General features: G+C 40.0%; 1 protein-coding gene across 49 annotated transcripts in view; it reads right to left on the reverse strand.

The window, feature by feature from the left end:
• Positions 1 to 2,223: 2,223 nt before the first annotated feature.
• Positions 2,224 to 25,957, reverse strand: part of CAMK2D (calcium/calmodulin dependent protein kinase II delta) — a 237,221-nt gene continuing 213,487 nt past the window's right edge. For 40 of the 49 annotated variants that reach the window (XM_038400285.2, XM_038400273.2, XM_038400272.2 and 37 more), the window contains 4 exons: positions 18,425 to 18,500; positions 12,160 to 12,254; positions 8,846 to 9,074; positions 2,224 to 4,248 (listed from right to left, as the gene is read on the reverse strand). In XM_038400285.2, the coding sequence (XP_038256213.1) occupies positions 4,245 to 4,248; positions 8,846 to 9,074; positions 12,160 to 12,254; positions 18,425 to 18,500 (404 nt within the window). In that variant the 3' untranslated portion in view covers positions 2,224 to 4,244. Of the gene's footprint in view, positions 4,249 to 8,841; positions 9,075 to 11,037; positions 11,875 to 12,159; positions 12,255 to 16,879; positions 17,077 to 18,424; positions 18,501 to 25,957 lie in introns of those variants that run through there. The other 9 variants (XM_043513725.1, XM_043513753.1, XM_043513741.1 and 6 more) reach the window with 4 other exon arrangements.

Consider the following 25,957-nt stretch of genomic DNA (forward strand, 5'->3'; position numbering starts at 1 on the left):
AGGGGAGTCACAAAGTTATTTTAGGGTGGTTGTGGTATTGCCACCCTTACTTCTGCGCTGCTTTCAGAGCTGGGTGGATGGAGAATGGCAGCTGTTGGCCAGGTGCCCAGCTCTGAAGGCAGCACCCCACCAGCAGCAGCGCAGAAGTCAGGGTAGCAATATCATACCACACCACCCTTTACTTCTGCGCTGCTGCCTTCAGAGCTGGGCAGCCAGAGAGTGGTGGCTGCTGACTGAGGGGCCTCCTGTGTGGGCAGCAGTGCGGAAGTAAGGGTGGCAATACCATACCATGCCATCCTCTGATGGTGTGGTGGCTCTGCCTTCAGAGCTGGACTCCCGGCCAGCAGCCACTGCTCTCCAGCTGTCCAGCTCTGAAGGCAGTACCACTGCCAACAGCAGTGCAGAAATAAAGGTAGCAGTATTGCAACCCACCCCCACAATAACTCTGTGCCGCTCCCCCAACTCTTTTTTTGATCAGGCTCCCTACAATTACAACACCATGAAATTTCAGATTTAAATAGCTGAAATCATGACATTTACTTTTATAAAAATCCTATGGCCATGAATTGACCAAAATGGACCCTGAATTTGGTAGGGCCCTAATTATGTGGATCAGTTTCAGTATTATCAACAATACTTGTAACATAGTTGAGTATCATACAGCTAACCACTCCCCAACTTATACAAATAATGAAGAAAATTGTGTTTCCTAATGCAATTTACATTTTTGGGTTAATTTTTTAAAAGTGCTGAAGTAATTTAGGAGCCTAAACGTAGAGCTGGGCAAAGAATGGTAATACCATTTTATGTTACAGATTTTAAAATTTTGTTGTTTTGGAACAAAACCCCAAAATGTTGAAGTTCTTCACAAAATGGAATTACCGTTCTTTGCCCAGCTCTACCAGAAACCCTGGTTTTGAGGCAGTCCACCTGAGCCACGGACCCCAGAGCCCCAATCCTGTGACAGCCCATCATGTAAGCTGCTCTACAGGAAGCCAAGAAGTCATGAGCCTGGGAGCTAAGACTCCCAAGGCTTCCATACTCTGGGCTCTCCAGTAGCCCCCTAGGTGGACTGCCAAGGACCTGGATAGATGAATTGGCAAGAAACCAGGTTTTTTACTGCATTGTTTGCTCTAGCTATAACTTGAGTTTTGTGCCTAACCCAACATCCATCCACACATACAAATCTGTAACTTAGTTAAATGATACTTTAAACTTGAGCTAGTTGGCCAGTTGCAGGGAAGGAGGATTGATGCTTGAGCGCTACTGATGCTTGAGCTAGCAATGCAGTGGTGATCACCACTTTGAGTAACAAACCCACCAGCTACTAATAAAATTTCTCTTTGCAGCTCAGGTGCTGTTTCACAGTGTGGCTACTCTTGCTCAAGTTAGGCTGTCTCGAGTGGAGTAACTTGAATGAGGCAACTGCTTCAGTGAAGACAAACCCATAAATCCGATTTGCCTACTCACTTTTGAAAATGCGGTTTATGCTTTTAAATCACTTAGGAGCTTTTGAAAATTTATCTCCATGTTTTTTAATTTTGTAGAAGGGATTGAGTTAGTTCCATGTATTTCCTATATTTTACAAGAGATCCCAAGTCCTATGCACTTAATTTATCTTGAAGAGTATTGTACATTAAAGTTGTTGGATAGAACTTACCCTAAATAATATCGTCAAAACTGAAAACAGTGACCATTTCAGGAAGATAATCTTGAAATCCCAGTATTTCATCCTAAACTCATCATATCTCTAACATTTTTCCCTTAAGACCAGTTGGGGTTTATGACGTATTGTTTGCTGCTGATATACTCACATAGAAGTTTGTGCTCCTTTTCTGTTATCAGCCCGAAGGCAAGGATTATCTTCCTATGTCTATGTACAGGGCCCTAGCATAACTGGCCCCTGATTTTGACTGGAATGTTTCAGCTCTACCACAATACAGATAGTTCACAGTAATAATCATTCCTGTAACAAACAGACCTTCGCTCTTCCACATTCTTATTTGCATTATTATGTAGTTCCTATGCTGGCTTGATAGAGTAAACGCTAGGATACAAGCAAAGGCTACATTGAAGACTAGGGTTAAAATGTAATCCAACTCATCCAATCCTTTCAACTAATAGTTTGGAAAAATAGAAATAGATATTTTATATTACATTGTGCTTTTCCCCCCACACTTTGCACAACATAACTTATTGTGAAATAAAACCACAAACACAGTATCAGCAGAATTCACAAATTTATTAATCCTTAAATACATCTGTCAGTCATTTACCATTATGGCAAGAAATACGTACACTGTGTCCCATGGTAAACTGCAGTGTTCCAAAATGACAGAAGACAAGTGTATAATTTGATTGTGGTGGAGAGAACGAGTCACAATTTCCTCACGTCTTGGTGTGGAAGACAAACTTGATCTACAGTAATACATCGACACCACATGCTATATGTTAAAAGTGTGTAAAAAAAAAAAAACCCACCCTACACCTAATTTTGTTAAATTTAAATACATTTATACTACTTATAGCTGCTTCACAAAAAAAGTAAAGAAATTAATGAGAAAAAAATTAGGCCATTACTTTTTTGTTTTTCACAGATCCCATTGGCAAGTTAATATGGCTCAACACATTTACTGTAAATGCTTATTTTAAATATACATTGTTTTAAGTTATGTAATAATTATCAGAGAAGCTAAAATCCATCTACTGTACATCCACTAACAACAACATCAAAGTGTAAAGGAACGCTTCTGATTTATAATCAACACAGAAAGTAAAATTATACAAATTAGGAAGTCTTCCCATTTTAAAAATTTCAGGCTGCTGAGAGCTGTAAATTGTAATTGCTAAAAAGAACACTGATTGAGATATCATGCACTATACAGCACTGCAGAAAACAGTTAGCCCCACTGATAATGAAACAATGAACAAAACAAAAAAGAAACAGACAACCCCTCTATTTTTCTATTAAAAATGGGTGGGGGGAAAGAAGGGAGACAAAAATCTAAATGTTTGCAGGAATATACATTCACAGCTATAAAACAGAATCAAAAACAGTCCAGGTCACAAAGTATATGTTTTAAATTGACACTGAGAGCATTCCCTACTTACTGTACAGGTGTATGCAGCAAAAGAAAAAAAACCCCTCAAAACAGTTACTAAGTAATGCTGCAATAACTGTTGTCCCTAATATTATGCACTGTGTAAGGATTTTAATAAGCCAAGAGAAAATGGGGCGGGGGGGAGGCGTAACACCATTGTAAAGTGTTATAGTATCATTAGAAAATTGGTATATTCATGATAGTTTTCCAGAGTAGGAGCCGCTACAACGGAAAGTAGACAAACTCTTTATACTAAGCTTGTAAGGCCTAATAGTACTCGGTTAAACTAACCACATATCTGGACCAGAGCATAAACAAAATAAAATAATTCTCTAAAGCTTCCTTCATAAATTTACTGTACACCCTGAAAGTGATGATAATCTATTTTGTTTTACCCTTTCACTTTAATCATCAAAAACTATCCCCACTCAGTCTTCGTTCCCCACAAATTTTAATTTTGCTCTTCTATCACCCAATATAAATTTTCAGTTAGCATAAAAAAGTAAAGGTAAAGACTCAAAATAGAAAGACAAAAAATGTTACTGACTGGCCAGAACAGCAGAAGATAATTCTAACGTGTTCAAGCTAGAAAATGATACAATTTTTCCAGTTTAATAACTAAAATGGCTTCAGCTGGTTCCAATCCAACATATTTTTGCTTTCACATTCATCAGTGATTTTATCCATTTTTGTCTTCCAACAAAACTATTCTGCAGTAGCAAAGCTGTAATTGGAAAGCTCATTGATTCTACTATGACCAAAGAAAACCCAGTGGTTTTGAAAACAAACAAGCCAAACTTTTATTTTTTACAAACCTAGTAATTTTGAAGTTATTTGTTAAAATTTCGCATTAATAGAGAAAAATGACAAGTGGATTGTGTATCTACTACTGTACTCTGATTTTTGTTTTTTTTCGTTTGTTTTGTCATTTTCAATTTGCTTGGAACATCCTCTTCACTGAAGTGTAAACAAAATGTACAGATGAAATATACAGCAAAACAATGCATCACAAATGCATTACATGTAGAACCTTCACAGCTTCATGCACTCAGAAACATGCATGAAGAGAAGAACAGGATGGCCCACATGGTAACCAATCAGGTGCTTTGAGTACGGAGAATGCAAGAGTGGCATCGTTGAATTTTAGCTGGAAGGAGAAAAAAACCCCAATATTGCTGTTATTCACTTAGCAATATCACCACTTTATGCAGCACACTACAAGTGTTGGACTATAAAATCTTCCCCAATCTACAATCTTGCAGGATACTGCTTCGAAAAGCAAACAAACAAGCACTTGCATTGCTCTTTCCGTCTTCAAATCACTTTATAAACCTTCACTACATGCCAGGAGGTTGGTTAATAGTATCCTTACTTTAGAGGATGGGAAACTCAGGCATAAAGCTTTACTGATTTGCCTAAGTCAATAGAAGGGACCAAGTTCAGAACTGAGCATCTGTCAGTTCAAAGGGCATCTAAGTTGATTTATTTTACACCACTTTATGGTCCCCTCATGCGCATAATATACAAACTTATACTGACTGACAGATTCACATAGAACTTGCCAATTTATCATTTACATCCCCACTTTACAAACCACCTTTGAATTTGGCCCAGTAAGTTGTGAATGTCAGAGAATTTGAGCTGATGTCATAATTTGCATGCAGAGGGGACCAGAAGAGGTGGGTAAGAGAAAAAGAAACTAACAGGAATGTGTAAGAATATTTAAAGCCACTCATTATTAATATCATTATTATTTATTATTTGTATTACTATAGTGCCTAGGAGCCCTAGGTATGCACCATGGTTCCACTGAGCTAGGTGCTGTACAATCACAAAACAAAATCCTTACCTAAGCCTTCTTTTGGCTCCTCGATATGTAACATAAAACAACTAAGATCCCCTTATACACTGATAAGTGGGTACAGGGGGATCTAGTGAAGTATTACATCATGTCTGAATTTGGCCTTGGGAATGAGTTTCAAACCCAGTAGTTCCATGGTTGCTAATTCCATGCTGAGACAGGAGATGAGTTTTCCGTGTGTGTGCGCGCGCATGTGTGTTCAGTAGTTTTGCAAAAATAAGCTAAAAGAACAAATTCATACGAATACTGAACACAGAGCAAGTTAACAGAGATAATCTCTCATCAAACGTATCACTTAAGTAGATACAAGCTGTGTAACAGATGGAAACCAAAGCTTTTCCATAATTTTCTTGATTCATAGTTAAAAAATAATCTAAGTTTGTGGCCATTTTATGAGCCAAATTAATTCATGTCAAAGGGAAACATCTCTGTTTATATACAGCAGCCTCGGGGCTCAGTTGTGGCCTCAGATTTATGTGCATTCATCACTGCAGTCTTGACAAATCAGCTACTGTGCTTGCCCAAACTGATTTGACACGATCCAGAGAAACATATTCCCACAAAGGCGGAAGATAATAGCTATGATTGCTTTTGTAATTTTATTGTATTTGAAATCTTTTTCTTCAGCCAGTGTGAATAAGACTTACTATGCATTACAAAAATGTGTTAATGAATGGAAAATATAACACTAATAAGTATTCTTATAATGACAGATCTATATCTGATGGAGTACAAGTATTCTAAATCCAAGAAAGAAAGAAATAATAAGGATATGGTTCTGTGGAATTCCACTTTTGTGAGGCTCCAGAATGGAGATATTTTTGCATTGCTATATTCTCTGTAAGAATTGATGGTGAATTCCAAGACCTTATAAAAGATAATCAGGAAGGTTTGTAGAAAGTGACTTCAAAGTGTTACTCATATTGCATAAGTTAAAAATGGTGAGCCTCATTAAAATACTAAACCCCACATTGATCATTTACTCCCAAAACCATGTTGCAGGAATCACTAGGCAAAATTCTATATCATATGTTATGCAGGTGGTCAAACTAGACGGTCATTATTCTTCCTTTTGGCCTTAATTCTATTAGTGTGTGTATGTATGAAACTACTTGCTTCTCTCAGTACTTAACAAAATACATGCAAGCAGAAAAGTTAAAATGGAAAGGACTAAAATTTTCCCTAATCTAGTTCCTGTCATCCTGGTATGAACCCTTGTTTTTCAGTGAGTATGAGGATGAAATGTTGATTCTTAGATATTAATCCTTTCTGGACTTTGTCATTTATGCTTTCAGCCTCCACCATGAGATGCAGCAGACCTGTTCCACATATGCCTTCAATGGAACACCTGTGTCTTACAACCATCAGAATCTCTCTTGTTCTGTTACACTAAACATACTTTGTTAAGCATGGCAGTGTGCTTGGAGTTGTGCAAAACAGAGGAAGACAAGGCCCCTGCTGCCAATGGGCTTACATTTTAAAACAAACACTATGGTACAAACATACAGATTAACATAAAGCCAGATGATGGGTTTCTCTTAAAAACAGCATTTCATTCCTTTTAAAGTTTAACACCACTTTATTCAATCACTATAATTCATTGGTTGACAGATTGACACTGCAAGGCTATGTGGAAGAAGCATGTTGTAAGGAGGGAAGGTAATTGATGCAACAAGGCAAGGTGGGAATGCCAGGTATAAAGAATAGCACAAAGGCAGAAGTGGGAGAAACATAATAGCAAAGTTACACGGGAAAGGAAAATTAGAAAGAGTAAAAAATAAAGAAATGAGAGCAGAGCTGTAGACATGAATGGACTCAGAGCCTTGAGAATGATGACAAGAAGTTGGAACATGATGTCAGAGATGACAGGAAGACAGCTGAGGAAATCAAAGTTGTGAAGGGAGCAGACAAAATTGACCATTACTAGAGCAATATTTTGGATAGACTAGGTGGGGCAATGTGGAAAACAGGGAGGCTATGTGGGGAGGACATTGTTGTAGTCAAGGCAGGAGATCACCAAAGGAAATGCATACAAGCACTTTTTAGCTGTGAGGATGGAAAGGATGGATTTTCAAGATGTGGTAGAGGAGAGACAAAGGATTAAGTGACATCCTGGAGGAAGAAAGAGTAGTCTAAAGTAATACTGAGGCTTTGTCATCCAAGTCTGAAATCTCAGGAACTTCCTCCACTAAGGAAATTCACACTGGTGTAAGTACGTTGATGTGCAATCCTCAAAAGTAGATGTGCTGCAACAGTGCAGCTTAATTTGTGAATATACCAAAATAAGCTGCAATGGTATAGCATGTCTACATTACGAGCTGGCAGACTGATGCTGTTGCACCAATGCAAATTTTCTTAATGTAGATAAGGCTGCAGTTTGCAAGCCTGCATCATGGGGAAAGCAGTCGTGTAACTGACAGTAATAAGTGGGGGAAAAGTAGAGGGTTGAGAGGAAAGATGAGGGGCCAGAACCTCAGCTGGTACAACCTGATGTAGCTATGGGATCAATGGAAGTACATGATTTACACAACTGAGGATCTAGCCGGAGAAATTCAGTATTTTGCATGCTGAGTCTAAACTGCTATGATTCCAAGGATGCAATATCGGAAGATACTTAGAGATGCCCGAACACAGTAGGATAGACCATGAATAAAAAGAAAAGGAGTACTTGTGGCACCTTAGAGACTAACAAATTTATTAGAGCATAAGTTTTCGTGAGCTACAGCTCACTTCATCGGATGCATTTGGTGGAAAAAACAGAGCAGAGATTTATATACACACACACAGAGAACATGAATTTGTTAGTCTCTAAGGTGCCACAAGTACTCCTTTTCTTTTTGCGAATACAGACTAACACGGCTGCTACTCTGAGACCATGAATAGACAGAGATTTGAGAGTCAACCACACAGACATAATAACTGAAGCAGTGAGAACTGACGAGGGCACTCAATGGGAAAGTATAAAGGGGTGGGGGGGGAAGAGAAGAATTGATGACACTATTTGTATCTTATAATTTATAAAGTAAATAATCTGACTCTAAATCATCTAGCTGTGTACATGGCTAGTCTGTGTAAGTACTAGGGCTAGCTGGAAAACAGGAAAATTGCTAACATTTTCATTTTTCATCAAAATTTTGTTTTTGTTGAAATTTTCCAGCCAGATCTAAATAATTATGTTTCCTATCACTTCTCTCTCTTTACTTCCTCCCAGTCCCCTTGGACTGTATTTGTTATGCCCACTTTTGTATTTTGTTTCAGGCCCTGTCCACATTAAAGAAGCTTCCGCCAAAGTAATTACATCAGTGTGATTACACCATTGTAAACCCCTTCATGTAGACATGCTGCACAAGTAGAAAGTGCTACTGACACCCATGACACTCAATCCAGAGATTTACTGAAGTAACCTGCACTGGTGCAAGCCCGACTTTGTATTGAGCCAGTGCGTCTGTGTTAGTGGTAGTCTAACCACATCAGCTGAGTTACACTGGGGCAAACTTCCCTAGTGAAGAGGAGGCCTAAAATGAAAACAATTTAAACTCTTCAGGGCAGAAACTGTCTATGTATATGTACTTGAATGTGTCCTTACTATGTGTACGTACAACACCCAGTACAGTGAAGCCCTAAACTTAAATGGGCATGCTTGTAAACAAATAATAAAAATTATTACAAATATTTGCACTAATACTGTATGCAACATACTGATTTATTAAATGGACTGTGCAGAATTGACAGTGCAGAAGTTACACTACAACGCTACTTTCAAGAGAATGGAAGTTTTATAGAGTAAAGCCAGAAGGGACGTTTAGATCATCTAGTCTGACCTCCTACATAACACAGGACATTCTTACCCCTGTAGTTAATACTGTTTGGATGGATTTCTTACTTGATCGGTACTGTTGGTGACCCTGAACGGTGAAAATGAACATTCTGCCATTTGCCATCACGGCGGTGCCAGACCCGGGTCTCCTCGGACTGCATAGTCTTTGGCATTCCACTTCCATCCATGTACTGTGTCAGCCGTATGTATGCAATGCAGGCAGCATCATCACCCACAAGATGGACATGGGGATTGAGGATAATGGTGTGGATTGGCTTATTACCCTTGGACAAAGCTATGGGAGGAAACACACAAAATCAATTTTTCCCAGGTAAACCAACAGAGTTAGTCATGTCTCTCAGTACTGAAAATGGTGTGTAAATATATCAAGATTAGTAGATGCTAAATACTGAACACTGTTTTACTGATAAGCAAGCAAAGCTAGCACAAATAAAGTTGCAGCAGTGGGAAGGGAGTGGGACAGAGATGAAGCATGTTCTCCTCTCTTCTAACAGAAAATCATTCTAAAATAATAGTGGTCTATATGAATGTGCCAAATAAGTTACAATAATTGTCTGCTTTTCAACCCTGATCAGTTTCAAGATTTCTTGCCATAATAAAGACATAAAAGAAGGATGTGTAATTATGTTGTTCCCTTTCCTTTGTTCACTCTTAGAAGTGAGGTCACAGGATGAATCTCATGAGTTAGCACCTGAGCTCTGCTCATAATAATATATTTGCATTATTCCTATCTCTGATCCCTGTTGGCTATAAATTTTTCTTTTTTTTTTTTAGTTGACATTTCTTATTTCTGATGCACTGCCTTTGTTGAAATGATCTCACCAAAGTCTTTGGCCAGATTTCAACATGATTATTATCCAAAGTGATCTTGATTTGTTTGGTATGTATCGTTTGATGGTTCTAGTGCTGTAGTAAAAGCTGTTACCAAATGCTTTATTTATGTGGTTATACTTCTCTGTACTTTAGAAAATGTAGTAAAAAGACGTTTAAAAACAGAATTACTTTCTGTGATTCGGGATCTGTGCGTGTCGTACTGCGAACTCCATGTTGTTTTGTGACCCAGTTTTGTTACAGGGCTCTACTTCGCTCTGTAGCAGCCTTTGTGGATTAGAGCATCCATTTTGCAATAGGGACTTGACTCCTAATAGAAAGACTATGCCTGAGAAGCAGAGACAAAGCAATCGAGAGCCATCAATGTTGAATGACTTTTCTCTATGGAACAATGGATTTTCTACTGGTAAGGCCATTGTCTTTGAAGGTCTCTCTATACAGAAGTTGATGTGGGGAGAGTAGGAGATGGAACATGGAATTTCCTCAGTGGAAAGACACATGCACCAAGGGGGCAGAGGTGGTTATCAATACCAGGTTTACCACGGCGCCATGCACCAAAAGGGCCCGGCCTGGCCCACTCTTCTCCACCCCCTGCTCTCTCCTGTGGGGGCAACGGGCAGAAGCTTGGTCCTGCCAGCTCCTGCTGCAGAGCAGGCTCTGCCGGCAGCCAAGCTCCCCACTCCACCTCTTCCCCGGAGCGTGCCGCGTTCCTGCCCCTCCCCCTCCCTTCACCCGCTGCCAAACATATGTTTGCTGGTGCAAGGGACGGGGAGGAGCGGGGTCGCAGCTTGCTTGCCGCTCGGGGGAGGAGGCGGGGGCAGGACCTTGGGGAAGGGGGTGGAATCTAGGCACACACCCCCAGCCTCTTGCCGTGAGCCGCTCACGGGAGGGGGCTGGGAGCACCCCCACAACCCCAGCCCTGACTCCTGCACTCCCCACATATACCCAGCCCCCCCCACACCCCATGCCCTGACTCCTGCACCTTCCCATCCCCACCCTGAGCACCAAATGGGAGCTCGTGCACACACCCCCACATACCCACCTGCACCCCTTGCACTAAACAGGAGCTGCCCCAGGTAAGGACTCCACACCCCAACCTCCTGCCCAAACCCTGAGGCCCCTCCCCTGCACGGGTCAGCCATTCTCTGTGCAGAGAAAATATTAAGAACATTCCCACTTTGTCACACTGGAGGAGGGGCAGTTCAGTGCAGAAAGACAAAGAGAAAGAACCAGGGAGAAAGTAGGTACACGCTCTATGTGGGCAGGGGCAGGGGGATCCTATTTACCCTCTCCCCAGCCCTGCTGTGCTTGCAGTTTACCCCGAGCCCTTCCGTTGCTCCAGGGACCAACCCTAGCTCCTGGCCCCTGCCTTGCTCCAGTCAGCAGGGACTAATCCTCCCCCCATGCCCCACTGTGCTCATTTTTGGGGATTGGCCCTGCTTTGAGCAGGGGGTTGGACTAGATGACCTCCTGAGGTCTCTTCCAACCCTGATATTCTATGATTCTAAGTAACCTGAATTCTTACCCAGGACATTTTACTAAATAAACAACCACCACCAATGCCAACTCTTACGCTTCTAGATGCCCATCCAACATCTCCCATCTGAGTTAGTAGGAGAATAACATTTTGCATTTAGTAGTTTTCATTTTACTATCCATTCATATCATATTCTTTAGTTCTCACATCACTTGTGAGATGTGTTACATTTTATTAATATCTATACAGATGGGGAAACTGAGGTATTGAAAGTCAATGATGTGTTCGCAAAAGAGAATGGGAGTCCATCTCAGAATTGAGATAATAAATTAGGAGTCCCCGGAGCTAGTTTTGTGCCCTGACATTTCTCACTCAGAAATTGCTGAGAAATGAAAAAATCAGTTTCATTAGTTAATTTATAACACGATCAGACTTCAAGTTTCAAATCTGTTCTGAAACAGTGTCATCTATAGTACCGGATAGTCTATATTATGAACAAGTAAGCAGTGTGGCTTTTATTTCTGAAGCTGACATGGTTGTATTAAATCCACCAACTGATGTGCTGTGATCACGATTAAAAAAAGTCATGAGTCCGGTGCTTCAGCTAGTGTGAATCAGCATAGTGACTACAGTTTTTCCTTAGATTTACAGTAAGAAAGAATAATGATCAACTGTTAGGAAATGCTGACTTTTTAATGGTGATCAGTTTGTCCATCACTGCAGACTTTTCAAATGTGCCCAATGCTGTGGTTCAGCCCCTCTAGCTCTGAAAAATAAAGAGTGGGAATCACTTGCCTTCCAACCCTATCTACCTTTTAGCCGTCCCTCCACACCCGTCCCCCAAAAGATATTACACGAACTTGACAATTCCCTCCACAATCAAAAGTTCCCCGTGGTTTCTAAGCAAGTTTAGCAAAAACATGAAAAAAATATTTCATACTGCATAACTCAAAATTAAATTTCAAAAACATCATAAGCAGCTACAAAAAAGAGCTGGATTTGAGAAGCACACTTGGAAGTATTTTAAATGTGATCAAATAGGAAAACACACCATTTTCAAAGTAGAACCTGTGAAAGTCCATCCCTTCCACTAGATTCCCCAAAGCTTCAGGTTCAAAAGATGTAAGGCCTGGATCACAGATCTTTCTGTGGAAGAGAAAATGAAACAGTGATGACAAATGTATAGTCAGTTTCAGATGCAGCACAGGACTGCTTTCTTCTCGATGTCTTTGAAACCAAAGGAATCTCAGATTGGGATTTTCCATCCCTAATATATACAATTCACTGCATGAGGGAATTCAGGCTAAGTCAGTGTTTCTCAATGCGGCCACCGTGGCCGCATGCAGCTACCAGGGGCTTTTCTTGCGGCCACAGTCTCCTGGGCTATGATGGGGGGGAGTAGCTCTCTCTCATCCTCCCTGTTACTCCTGGATGCACCCCCTTGGTGCTGGTGCTATGGCCACCAGCAGGGATTAGGCCCTGCCCCTCTCCGGAATCACCTGGGGCACAGCGCTGTAGGAACAGGCAGCCATTGAGTTCCCCACTTTCCCAGGCTTTGGGCTTCAGCACTGGGGTGGCAGGCTCTGGACACCGGGCTTCGGGCTCCAGCCCTGGGCTCTGGTTGCACGACAGCAGGCCTCAGGCTCCGATGGCAGGCTTCAGGCTCCATCCCTGGGTCCCATCCTCCAGCCATGAGGCTTCGGACTCTGACAGCAGGGCTTCAGGTTCCAGCCCCCCCATTGCCTTCCCCAGTCCCCTACCCCCTTTCCCTTGACCCCCACTGCCTCCCCTGACCCTCCCGTCCAGGGCTTAATATGTCCCCAGGCTTGCCAGGGCTGAGTAAGTCTGCTGTGAAAAGTGATACTTGTATGTTTGTAAATATCACTTTTCACAACAGACTTACTAGCTAGCAATAAATAAATTACAATGATTTGGACATGTATATGTGCATATTTATTTGGTTTTCCTAAAGCTAAGTAAGTATTTTAGGAAAAATGTGTCCTGAGAACCCCTGCTCTAAGTGATGATTATGATGGCGTTGAGGGAAAATTGGAAGATCTTTATATCAGAGGCAACTATGGAGCAGAAAGTTTAACAGTAAAGGAGAGACTATGTTTGAAGAAAGACTTCAGAAGGGGCAGAACGGTAAAATGAGTGCTCTACCTAGTCATGTGGAAAAGAAAGCTTGAAGAAATGCAGTCTATCAACTTGAATATTAAGGTCCAGAATAGAAAGAGAGGTTACTCACTGTATGCAGTAGCTGTAGTTCTTCAAGATGTGTGTCCCTATGGTGCTCCACTTCGGTGTGCGCCTTTCATGGGAGATTTTCATTGGTAGTGTCTGTTGGCCCTTGCATGCACTGTTAATAACTTGTGCCCTGCACCGAGATTATGTCAGACTGCGTGGGCAAACTGCCCTCAGTTCCTTCTCCACTGCTGAGACTCAGAAGGAAACTCTGAAGCGGAGAGGAAGGAGGGCGGGTAGTGGGGCACCCCTAGTTAAGGCTGCGATTCTTTCATAGAGGTCACGAAAGTCATGAATTTGGTGACTTCTGCAGCGGCTGGTGTGGCTGACTTCAAGCTGCCTGAGCAACTAGCCCTAGGACCAGATGTTCAGGTGCCCCACGGCTAGCCACGCTGGCCACTGCTGGAGAGACCCAGGGCCAGCTGCTTCGGCAGCCCCTAGGGTCAGCCACATTGGCCACTGCTCAGGAGGCCCCAGGCACTGGCTCTGGGGACCACCCAAGCAGCAGCCGGTGCGGCTTGTCCTGCAGACCGCCTGAGCAGTGGTCCTGGGGACAGCCCTGGGGAGCACCCGAGCAGCGGTCCTCGGGGCTGCTCCACAGCCAGCCTCACTGGCCACTGCTCAGGCTGTCCCAGACAGTTGGCTACAGTGGCACCAGAGAGCACCCACACAGGAGTCCTGGGGGTGCCCTGGAGACTGTCTGAGCAGCAGCAGCGGCCCCAGGGGCGCCTGGATGTTGGTCCCTGGGAGCAGCGGCCAGGGGGCAGTCAACCCCCAGCATTGGAGTAGGCTCCCCCACCCACAAGGTCCTCCCAAAGCAGCAGGGCCCCGGAAGTATTTTTGGTAAAAGTCATGGACAGGTCACGGGCCGTGAATTTGTATTTATTGCCGGTGACCTGTCCATGACTTTTACCCAAAATACCCATAACTAAATCTTAGCCTTATCCATAGGGGGACACATCTCGAAGAACTACAGTTACTGCTCAGGGTGAGTAACCTCTCTTTCTTCTTCAAATAGTGTCCTGTGGGTGCTCCACTTCAGGTGACTCCTGAGCAATAACCCCATAAAGAGGAGGGAGCTTTGGAATCGAGTCCAGCACAGAGGAGAGAACTGCATTGCCAACTACCGCATCAGATCTAGTAAAGCGCAGTACCTGGAGAAGGTATGTACCAAAGACCATGTAGCAACTCTGCAGATCTTAAATATTGGGACATTTTTAAGTAGAGCCAGAGATGTAGATTGGAATGCTGGCAGGACTGTAACAAACTATAATACACCCAGAAATCCATTGGGTAGAAAAAGCAGAACCTTTATATCTGTCTGCAAACAATAGTCTAGGAGATTTAGAAAATGATTTAGTCCTGTGTAGATAGAAGGCTAATGCTCTCCTGACATTGAGTGAGAAAGGTAGTTTCCACGTTGGAATTATGGTTTTTTAGAAAGAAAACTTGTAGGTGAATGATTTGATTCCAATGAAACTCAGAAGATACTTTAGGAAGAAACCTGGAGTGTAGTCATAAGGAAACTTTTTTCTTATAGAACACCGTGAAAGGAGGGTCTGCTATTAAGGCTTCAGTCTCTCTGACTCTGCAGTTGATGTAATAGCCACTAAGGAAACTATTTTCATAAACAATTACAGTAAGGAGCAAGTTACCATCAGTTCAAAAGGAGACTTTTAGGAACCAAACTTAGCTCCCAGATTGGGGTGGGGACTTTCCATCAGTGGGAAGAGAGATTGCCCAGACCCTTCATATAAACCTTATGGTTGTAGGGTGAGCAAACAGCTAGATCCCCTCAATAATGGTGGGAAAGCCCAGTAAGGAAGCTAAATGAATCTTGAGAGAACTAAGTAATATTCAATGCAAAGGCAGCATTCTGGAGTTCACACTAGTGACTGAATCTTCTCCACTTCTGAAGGTATATCTTGTAGAATCTTTCCTACTATTTAATAATATCTGCTGTACCTCTGCAGAACAGACAGATTCTAACCCCACAAACCATCAAGGAGCGCTACACCTTGAGGCAGAGAATGCTCAGATTGGGATGCAGCAGTTGACTTGCACTCTGGAAGAGAAGCTAAGGAATCATTAGAATATCTGTTGCTGGACAAAGAGCTAGGCTAAAGGAAACCATGCCTTCCTTGACCACATTTGGGCTATTAGAATAACTCTGGTGTTGTCCTGGCTAATTTTCTTCACCACTCTGAGAATCAGAGGCATCGGGGAAAAACACCATTAAACAGCTTCTTCATCCAAGTGAGGAGACAGGCATCTCCCAATGGGACCTAAACCTGCTCTTGAAAAGAGCAGATGGAACTTTTTATTCGAAGCTGTGGCAGAGAGCTCCACTCCTAGAAATCCCCAAGTTTGAAGTATGCCAGCAAGAACCTGGGAATCCAACTCCCATTTGTAATCGTGGGGGGGGGGGGGCCTGCTGAGATCGTCAGCTATGACATTTTACCTGCCCAAGAGATATGTTGCTGAAATTCTTATGCAATGTTTTATATACCAGTTTCATAACCTTATTGCTTTGGCACAGAGAGAAGAAGATCCATGTTTACTTTTAGATCTGTGGAACTTTCCTGCTTCACTGGTACTGGAGAAGCCCTTCACCTCAACGGTACCAAGCTTTGAAGATTAAGTCTCTGAGGCCATTTACCTGATCAAAAAGTGAAGTCTCTTTAAGGTGCGTTCCTTAAGAGGAGAATTAGAGCTCCTCTGAGGATATTCAGAGGAGGATTCAGGCTTTCCCTTTCTAGAAGAGTGTTGCTCTGAGGTTGAAGGGGCACAAGAGATGCCCAGGAACTGATGTACAGTGGGGTTCTCCTGACCTGGTTTCAAAGAGGAGTGAAGAGAGCAATCCATCATTAACAATTGCAGCTTGATTTCCCAGTTCTTCCAAGCCTTGGATTTGAGGGCTAAATGAAGTTACGCTTCTGTGGAATGTGCGACGCTTCCAGGGAGCAAACACAGTTAGAGAGTCCATCGCTGGGTGATACAGCCTCTCTACACGTGAGGCAACGTTTAATCCCTGATGAAATGGGCATGCCCCTCACAAGGAGGATTTCCCCAGTGGAAATAAAATGATCTTTCAATAGCCAATAACTAAATACTACTACTAACAACCTAACTAGCTAAACTAAGTAGAACAAACTCAGCAAACAGTTGAGGCATGCAAAGATGCTACACTCCATCTCAAGCTGAGGCAATTCAGAAGGAACTGAGGGCGGTTCGCCCACACTCAATGCAGGGCATGAGGATATCAACGGTGCATGCGTGGGCTGAATGGTTACTGCTAATGAAAATCTCTGATCAAAGGTGCATAGGGTGCACATGCACCTGAAGTAGAGCATCCCTGGGGACACTACTCAAAGAAGAGCCACCCATTCCTGCCAACCTTTTTTTCCTTTCCAGATTTTCCTCTCTTATGGCAAGTAGAGCCGAGTTCATAAAGCTGATTTATTCCCATAGGTCTTGTTTCCCATGAATGATGGAAAACTTCTAATTGGAGACTTTTCCCACAAGAATACTATTTGCCATTTTAATGTCCACTGTTTTGACAATTAACAAACAATAAAACAGCCCTCCCACTCTGAGATTTAAATGAAGTGGCATTCTATTTCTTTCATGATAACCCAGAACAAAGGTTCCTTATCCTCCATCCAGTGTGCCCTACTGCAGAGCATGCTTGACCTCAAAGGCATATGACCTCATGCAAATCAGCCTGTGAAGCAGAAATATGATGTATGTAAAATTCTGTGATCCATCGATAAACATGGGCATTAACATTTCTGTCTGCCTTGCTTTCCTATGTGTCATTCCAACAAGGAACATAAATTATAAACATAATTTATAACATAAAAAACTGCATCATGCTGGAATGAAACACAACACATATAAGCATGAAGGATGAAATCTTAGTCCCAATGAAATCAGTGGGATTTCAATGATCAGCATTTCACCTAAAATTTTCTTTCAGTGTTTGACCAGAAGATAAATTTTCAAAGCCATAAATGGAAGTTAGGGCATCTAAATCCTATTAGAAGTCATAGGACTTAGATATCCAGCCATTATTTGTGCCTTTGAAAATCTCCCCCATGATCTGTTAAGTCTAAATTCAATGTTGCTCCCAATGTTTAAATGGTAATTTAATTTTGGTTAGATGTTTCTAAGGCTTGAGTTTCGCCATGCTGCAAAACAGAAAAGTTTTGAGCAAAGTTCCATTTGACGTTTGTGTACAACAGTTTATGTAACAGTCAAAGGATACAAAAAGAGCTCATACCAGGTAAAGGCACATTACTGGTAATCTGTCACTGTCTCATAGGCATATTACTTCCCTATTTCAACTATTCTAGAACCTTTAGCTCTTCATGAGCTGAAATAGTGTCTTTAGCTCTAGACCTTTAACTTTGAACAAAATATCATTTGTTTTTGTTCAAAATACATTTTAATGGGTTGGAGTAAAAAAAACAACAGAACTGGCTATAAGGTTAATTGAAAAACAGAATACCTAAAATGAGTTATTTAAGCAGAATTTTTTTGGGTCCTGAACAAAATTTCCGAAATAAGATTGCAACACACAATGGGAAGCAGTCGGACAGAGGTAGGAGAAGGCCAAAGTGCGTGCTTGGGTCTTGCAATTTCACACCCAGGCTTGCTATGTACTAGTTCTCCATGTAAATGAGCCAAAAGTCCCAAGTAGCTTTAATGTATTACAGTGCAACAGATAGAATTCTGGTGATAGTGAACCTCTGCTTATACTGAAATGTTTCTGACAAAACAGCTTTCCGGTATATTTTGATCTTGATTCTTAGATTTTAAATCATGAACATTCTCTCCTCTCTGCCTGATGAAAGAAATCACTGCATATGTTATGTAGCGATAATGGGTCTGATTCACTATGGCGTTATTCCATGTTTATCCTAATATAACGCAACTGAAATCTACTGTTATACCAGTGTCTGACTTGTGCAATACAGCAGTGAATCAGGTTCTGTTTCTTCAGGGCATACAAGCATGAACATTTTTATACTTTTATCTCATCTTGTCTCTTGCAAAATGAGTCAACTTACGTGTAAGCTTCAAAGTCCCCATTGTTGATAGCTTCAATCAACTGCTCAGTAACCTTGATAATCTCCTGCTTACGAGCTAAAGAAAGGATAAACAGACACAAATATAACAAAATATGAGATGGGAACAAAAGTGGAAAGTGACAGCATAAAAGACTGTCAGACTAAATAACAAAGACAAGGACATTTACATATTTCCCTGATCAGTGTAACTGTCATTCATTCCATGATTCCACTTTCTTTTCTCGTACCATAGCCAGAAGTGTTAAATTACTCACTTTACAATATATTGGCCTTAGTGTATTTCTGTATTCATAAAGAAATAAAGCACATGTCACAGATCAATGATACATTTTCGACCTCAGTTCTGATCCACTTTCTCTCACTGAAGGATCTGCCTTTAAAAACACAACAACAAACTCTTCACCTTTACAGAAGTGTAAAAGCAGCCAATTGTCATTTTATGAGCAATATTGTAATGATTCACCTATATCCAGAATCTGGAGCTTGTAAGTGTGTCATCCTGATTTCAGAAATCTATGTTTACAATGAATTTTTCTCCACTTAGCCTTTGTTTTGGCCAAACTCAAAAAGGCAGGGTGCCAGCACTTCCTTAAACGGCAGACTGCCTTTAATAGCAGAGATTGAACCATGAGAAATTAAGAATGTAAGAACAGCCAGACTAGGTCAGACAAATTGTCCATCTTGCCCAGTATCCTGTCTCTGACAGTGGCCAGTGCCAGATGCTTCAGAAGGAATGAACAGAACAGGTCAATTTTGGATCATCCATCCCTTGTTTAGTCTCAGCTTCTGGCAGTTGGCGGTTTGCAGACACCCGGAGCATGGGGTTGTGTCCCTGACCATCTTGGTTAATAGCCATTGATGAACCTATCCTCTATGAACTTATTTAATTCTTTTTTGAAACCAGTTTTACTTTTGGCCTTCACAAAATCTCACAGCAATGTGTTCCACAGATTGACTGCACTGTGTGAAGAAGCACTTCCTTTTGTTTGTTTTAAACCTGCTGCCTATTAATTTCATCAGCTGACCTCTAGTTCTTGTGTTATGTGAAGGGGTAAATAAACTTTCCTATTTACTTGCTCCATACCGCCATGATTTTATAGACCTCCATCATATCCTTCCCTTAGTCATCAGTTTTTGAAGTTTGAGCAGTCCTAGTCTTTTTAATCTCTCCTTGTAAGGAAGCTGTTCTATACCCCTAATCATTTTTGTTGCAATTTTCTGCACATTTTACAATTCTAATACATCTTTTTTGAGATGGGACAATCAGAACTGCACACAGTATTCAAGGTGTGGGCATACCATGGATTTATATAGTCGCATTACATTTGCCATTTTACTCTCGCTCTCTTTCCTAATGGTTCCTAACATTCTGTTAGTTTTTTGACTGCCACTGGACACTGACTTGATATTTTCAGAGAACTGCTGGTGAGGACTCCAAGATTTTTTTCTTGAGTGGTAATTTAGAAGTGAATTTAGACCCCATTATTTTGTATGTATAGCTGGGATTAGTTTTCAGAGTGCATTACTTTGCATTTATCAACACTGAATTGTATCTGCCATTTTATTGCCCAGTTTAGTGAGAGTCATTTGTAACTCTTCACAGTGAGCTTTGACTGAACTATCTTGAGTAATTTTATATTGTATGCAACCACTCCTGAAATAAGCCCAAACCACTACTTAAAAGAAATTTAGTCCTGATACCATATCTTCCTCTCCAGAGTCACATTGATTACAGTAGGACCTATATGGATTCAACACAGATCTAATTGCAGCAATGAGTCCTTCAGCTGTAAGCTCTGTGGCACAGTGATTATGTCTATTATTATGTTTGTAAGCATCTAGCACAGCCAAGTTACAACAGATCTTTTGATGCTATCCTAAACAAATATTAAAATAATAAAAATGCTTTATAAAAGACCAGTATTAAAAAGGGACTAGAAGTAATTGGACTCAAGAAAGACCACGGGAATAAGTTGAACTCTCACCAGTAACAGAGAGATTGCCCAAGAGTGGGGGCTCCTGTAGGAGACTCGGGGCAAGAGACTCAAAAAAAGACCGAGTCAAGGCTGAGTGTCGGCTGACTGCAGACCTGTGATCTGACTTCAATATTTAATCTACACAGTATATAATATAAAGTATAGTCAGTTAAGGGATTGTGGTAACAGTATTTCACACAAATGTGACCTTTATTTTAGCACGTGGGCAGGCATATGATGATTAAAAAGACATTTCTAACAAAAATATTTTGAAGTCAAGCTAAAATGGATATCTAATACAAAGGAATGAAGGAAATATGTTACAATTTTGGCTGAAATTATTCGAGCATTTAGCATTATAAAAACATTAATCCCAGTACATGCATCAATTCTTGTTGATTTATTAGACTCTGGCCACATTTTACAGGGATGTATTTTACATCTACTCCATGTTTGACAATCTACTGGTATACAAGCTATGCAAAGAGGGTCTTGGAGAGCACTGTGCCGGCAATTTTCAGATTAATGGAATTTATAAACTAATGGAACAAGGTAATGCAAAAATAAATCAGGCCTACAGAGCCCCACACAAGAACACACTATTTTTGCATCAAACTAAGGAAATTTGAATACATATTAAGGACACTCTATAGAAATAATCAATAGTTTAGTATGCTAATCATAACAAAAAGAAATAGAGAGAAAAATCTAAGAAGAGTTAAGCATAAAAAATACCGTTGACATATAAAAATGAAGACTGCTAGTTTACCCACAAAGGGGTACCTGTTCAAACCGATTAATGAGAAATGCATGCAGAACCCTTGCTAATTGGGTGAGCACAATACTGCTGATGCAATGGTTTAAAATTGAAGACAACGTGCTTTGTACTGCAACAGTAATAAAAACAAAAAAAAACTCTTAAAACATGCTCCCTCACAGGTTAATAACACTTATTTTTTTTATTAATACTCCAGATGATTGTCTACATAATTACTGTGCTGGAACTGTTATTACCCTGATTTCACATAACTGGGAGTCCTGTGGTTTTATTGTTCCTTAGCATACTCCTGTTAACGTAAAGTACCTCTGAGAACAGTAATCATTATGAAGCCAAAAATAAAGTTCATCGTCATGTACTTTCTAGTCTTATAGAAAATAGCTGTGTATCAGTTATGTGCCATGCAGAGGCAGCTTGTTAATTCACATTTATACCTGAGAGTTCCATTTCAGATTATCAAATTAGCAAGCAAACCGTCTGTGCCCTATGCACAAAATCGGGGGCCGTCTATCACACTCACTTGCCTCCAATATTCTTACAAAGATAAAACTTTGAAAATGACTTATCCCAGTGCCCTTTACAATAGACCATGGGACATTCTGTGCTATCCATTTTAAAGCAGAACACTCTTCATTGAACTCAGTGGGGAGTTCTGTTTAAAAATAGATGGAATGATGTGGTCTAGGTTAATTTGTAATAAAAACTGGATCCCAACAACCAGCAATTTGAAAAGTTAAAATGTACAGTTAATAGTACTTTTGTACAGAGCACTGCAGAGTTTGCTGGAACAAAATATTACCGATTTTGAAAACACAAAGGAAATTGGAGACAAAAGAGAGAAAACACTCTAGTATTATTCACTGAAAAAAATAAGTATAGATGAACACGTCAGATGTCATTCTGTGGTGCAGCACGCATTACTGCCACAAATCTAGAGACAGATGAATAGTCAAGTGCTACAAAACATTTTCAGGGGCTAACCGTTCAAATTTTAAGTTGCTCTGGCTGTTTTATACTGCTTTTATGGTTAATTTCTGCAAATTAATTTACAAGAAAAAAGAGGTGATAGGTGAACATCTACTCAGTATCAATTATTGCTCAGCTGTATAAGAAACATATTTGTAAAATATTGTACGAAGACCCATGCATACCCACGTTTGTAATCCACATAGGGACCATCCCTCAAAGAAGATGGCCCTGATTCAGCAAAGCACTTAAGCGCATGCTTGCAGGTAAGTACGTTTGTAAGTGGTTGTCTGGATCAGAGCCTAAGAACCTCATCCAAAGCCCAAAGAAATTAATGGAAAGACTTCCATTATCTTCAATGGTATTTGTATCAGGCTCTAAAAGAATCTTGTTTTAAAGTCCTTATTTCTAGAACCTTTCTGGTGACAACTTAAATTGATCAGTAATGTCTTATTTTTGTCCACAAATTGTGAAAAAATTGTAGTTAAAACTGTAGAACTTATTTTTAAAAAGTTTTTAAAAGTTTACACTGTAGCCTTAAACATTCTAAAATTTGTTTTGATTTACTGTATGCCCATTCTAAGCACTTAAGCTGTCATCTTAAGAATAATACTCCTTTCCAGCGCCTGCTGTTCCTAACGATTCACTCCGATTCACCATCTTATGAGTTGATTGGTTTCTGACATTGCTGATTCTTCTCAAACTTCCCCACCACCCTTCAGGGGAAATAAAATAAATAAATAAAAAATTCTACAAGTCTTATTGCTTGTCTAATGAAAACCCAATGCATCATTTAATAGTAGACATGTATCTGAAAAAGTTATGCCAGCTAATCATTTTTCCATTTAATAACGACATACAAGATCCAATTCAATGAATGCTTTCCCTCTGTTAACCTCTATCATATTATTATGTTAAACTATTTGTCAAATTCAGCTAATAGAATGTCACTTTGTACACATTACTGTAGTCACTTTTGAAAAGTCCATCTGCTAACAGTTACCACACAGTTAAGTTAATCTCTCTCTTATGTGGAAACTTTTTTTTTTGAATGGCAACCACTCTATAGTCTCAAAAAGAAACGTATAATGGTGAATTGCAGCTATAGTGAGTTAACACTAAGTTTCTACTCAGATTTCTTAATGTGAAATATTAACCACAGACCTGGCTTACTGTCTCAAGAAATAATGTTTAAATGCATTAACAATGTCAAAGCATCTTATGGTAACTGAGACATTAATATGATTTGTATACACTTTTTATATAAATTGTACTCCCACCTTATGACTCTCTAAATTCACTCTGAACTGTATCTTTGGTCTCAGTTTTATAATAGAATAAATGATAATACTCTTTGCTTCTATTATGCCTTCCTTTTAAATATCTCAAAATGCTTTAACAACAACAATGAAATGTATGCTGTAATAAAAATAACCAATATTCCCATGAAATGAGGTTGTTTGCCCCATTTTTACAGATGGGAAAACAAGCATGGTGCAAGCAAAGCCAAGACTAGAAGCCAGAACTTTTAATTTCCAGAGCTATGCTTTAGCCACAGGTCAATCCTTCCACTCCATTTTCTTTTTTTTTTTCCCAACCCCACTACCATTCATAATGCTATCTATCTACCTTGGTCTTGTATGTAATGGTAGATGAGATCCTATCAAGTTTTACCATACCATACTCTCTAGCATCCTTCCTATCTATTAGATGGAAACTGTAGGTTTAAAGAAACCCACACTATTATCCTTATCTATATGCATGGGCTGGTCCAGACAACAGAGTACACTATTCTAGCCTACCTGCTACTATATTATCACTGTCAGTTTATTGGGGTGAAATCATGGCCACACTGAAATCTCCCATTGACTTCAGTGGGGCTATGATTTCGCCCCAGAAGTTTATATGATCCTGTGATAACTTGCAAGCTTTTGTTATGTTCCTGCAAATCCTGTGATGCAAATTCCTGCAGCTTGTGCAAGGTCATCATGCTTTTTAATTTTTCAACAGTGTCTACGGTGCATCAAAGGATTAGATACCACAGTATTTTCTTCATCTAAATAAGATGGGGGAGAGGATTTTCTCATACCATAAGCCTCCAATTAATTCAGAATAGCTACTCTTGTGTCTCTGAGTATCCTTTACTGCTAACAGAGCATAACAATATCATATTAACTCGGCAGGATTGCCTCTTTTGATCACCTACAGGATTGAGCTTGTTTGTCCCACAAACAAAACAGTAAGTGAGAGATTCTGATAAGTGCACTAACATGGCTCTAAGAGGCACTATTGGCCACTTTTACCCTTCATGTACACTTGTTGGCGGGTTATCTGAGGGCAGGAGTTGTATCGAAAGCTTAACAAAAAATAAAACCAGGAAAAAATATATGACTAAAGTGAACACAGAATATCACAGCTTTGTCTCTAAAATCAGCATATTCCATCAGAATGCCAGCTATTTCCCCCCTCATGGTTTAATATTTTTTATAACTACAATGTAGTTGAATAATGCAAACTGATATGAGAAGCAAATATGGAAATTACATCAGTAAAAGCAATCAGTGGTACATTATGTAAATCATATCAAGTAATGAATAGATTCTTTTAAAAAAGTGACAATTTATGATGTGCTGTTCTCCAGTTTAATAAATGGAGTTAGAAGGAGGAAATCAGGAATAACTTTGAATCATGAAGGAATTATTTGCTCATTTCTGTAATGGAAATGACTAGACGTGATGTATTAACGTCTGCAGAATTGATTCAAAGGACCAAACAAGATAAATTGTTTTAACTTGTTGCTCTTCCCTTCTGTCTCCTTGATATTTAAAGGAAAAAGAGGAGGATTTTTAAAAATATCTTTTAAATTCCTATATGAGTCAACAGCAAAAATAACTTTTTATAATTATATTACATTATGATATTTAAAATAGTCTATTATTTTTATTTTGGAATCATATAACACAACAAAATGCATGGAATTAGGAACTGATCACACCAATCAACAACATAAGCCTTTGTTTATATAAAACAATGCTGTCTACCAAATGACGAGAACACTTTGCATTTATATAGCATCTTTACTCAAAGGACCTCAATTGCTTAACAATTATGGGTATGTATTACTATTGCCATTTTAAAAGATAGGAAATGGAAGCACAGAGAGTTTAAATGGTTTGTCCAAGGTCATAGAGTGAATCAATATCAGGAATGAATCAAGGTCTCTTGATTTCCAGTCCCCTCCTTTAATCTCCAGTTCATGATGCCAGGCACAATAATGATATGGGAAATATCAAAGGATTAGGATGGAATAGTTTTCTCCGGTATGTCTCCGGTAAGTCTGTCTGGTCTAAAGGTATGGAACAGAAAGCACACCAAATGAGTAGGGCCTGCAATGTCTTCTTTAAGGTCTTATTCAAACCTTAGATTAAAATGTTAGACATCATCTGTCAGAAATGAACCTATGTCAATAAAAAAAGCTATGTATCCTGGCAATTACTGTGGGGAGTGACGGGGACTAAAACAGGTAGTTTTAATTTACATGCTGAGACATAGTTCATTTTACACTTCATATTAGCTAATCTTAACCTTATGATGCATACTGTAGACCTTAAAATCAATCAGGTAGAAATGTATGAATTCATATTGCTTATAGTGCTGCCTTTTCGTCACTTTTTTGAAAGAAAAAAAAAGATATTTTGAAGCATGGCCGATATGCCACACCAACCCAAATGTCAACAATGACATGATCTACCATACAAAGGAAAGAGCCTGATTCACTGCTGCAGTACTTCA

Source organism: Dermochelys coriacea, chromosome 4 (assembly GCF_009764565.3).
Source record: "Dermochelys coriacea isolate rDerCor1 chromosome 4, rDerCor1.pri.v4, whole genome shotgun sequence".
In the NCBI taxonomy this organism is placed as follows: domain Eukaryota; kingdom Metazoa; phylum Chordata; order Testudines; family Dermochelyidae; genus Dermochelys; species Dermochelys coriacea.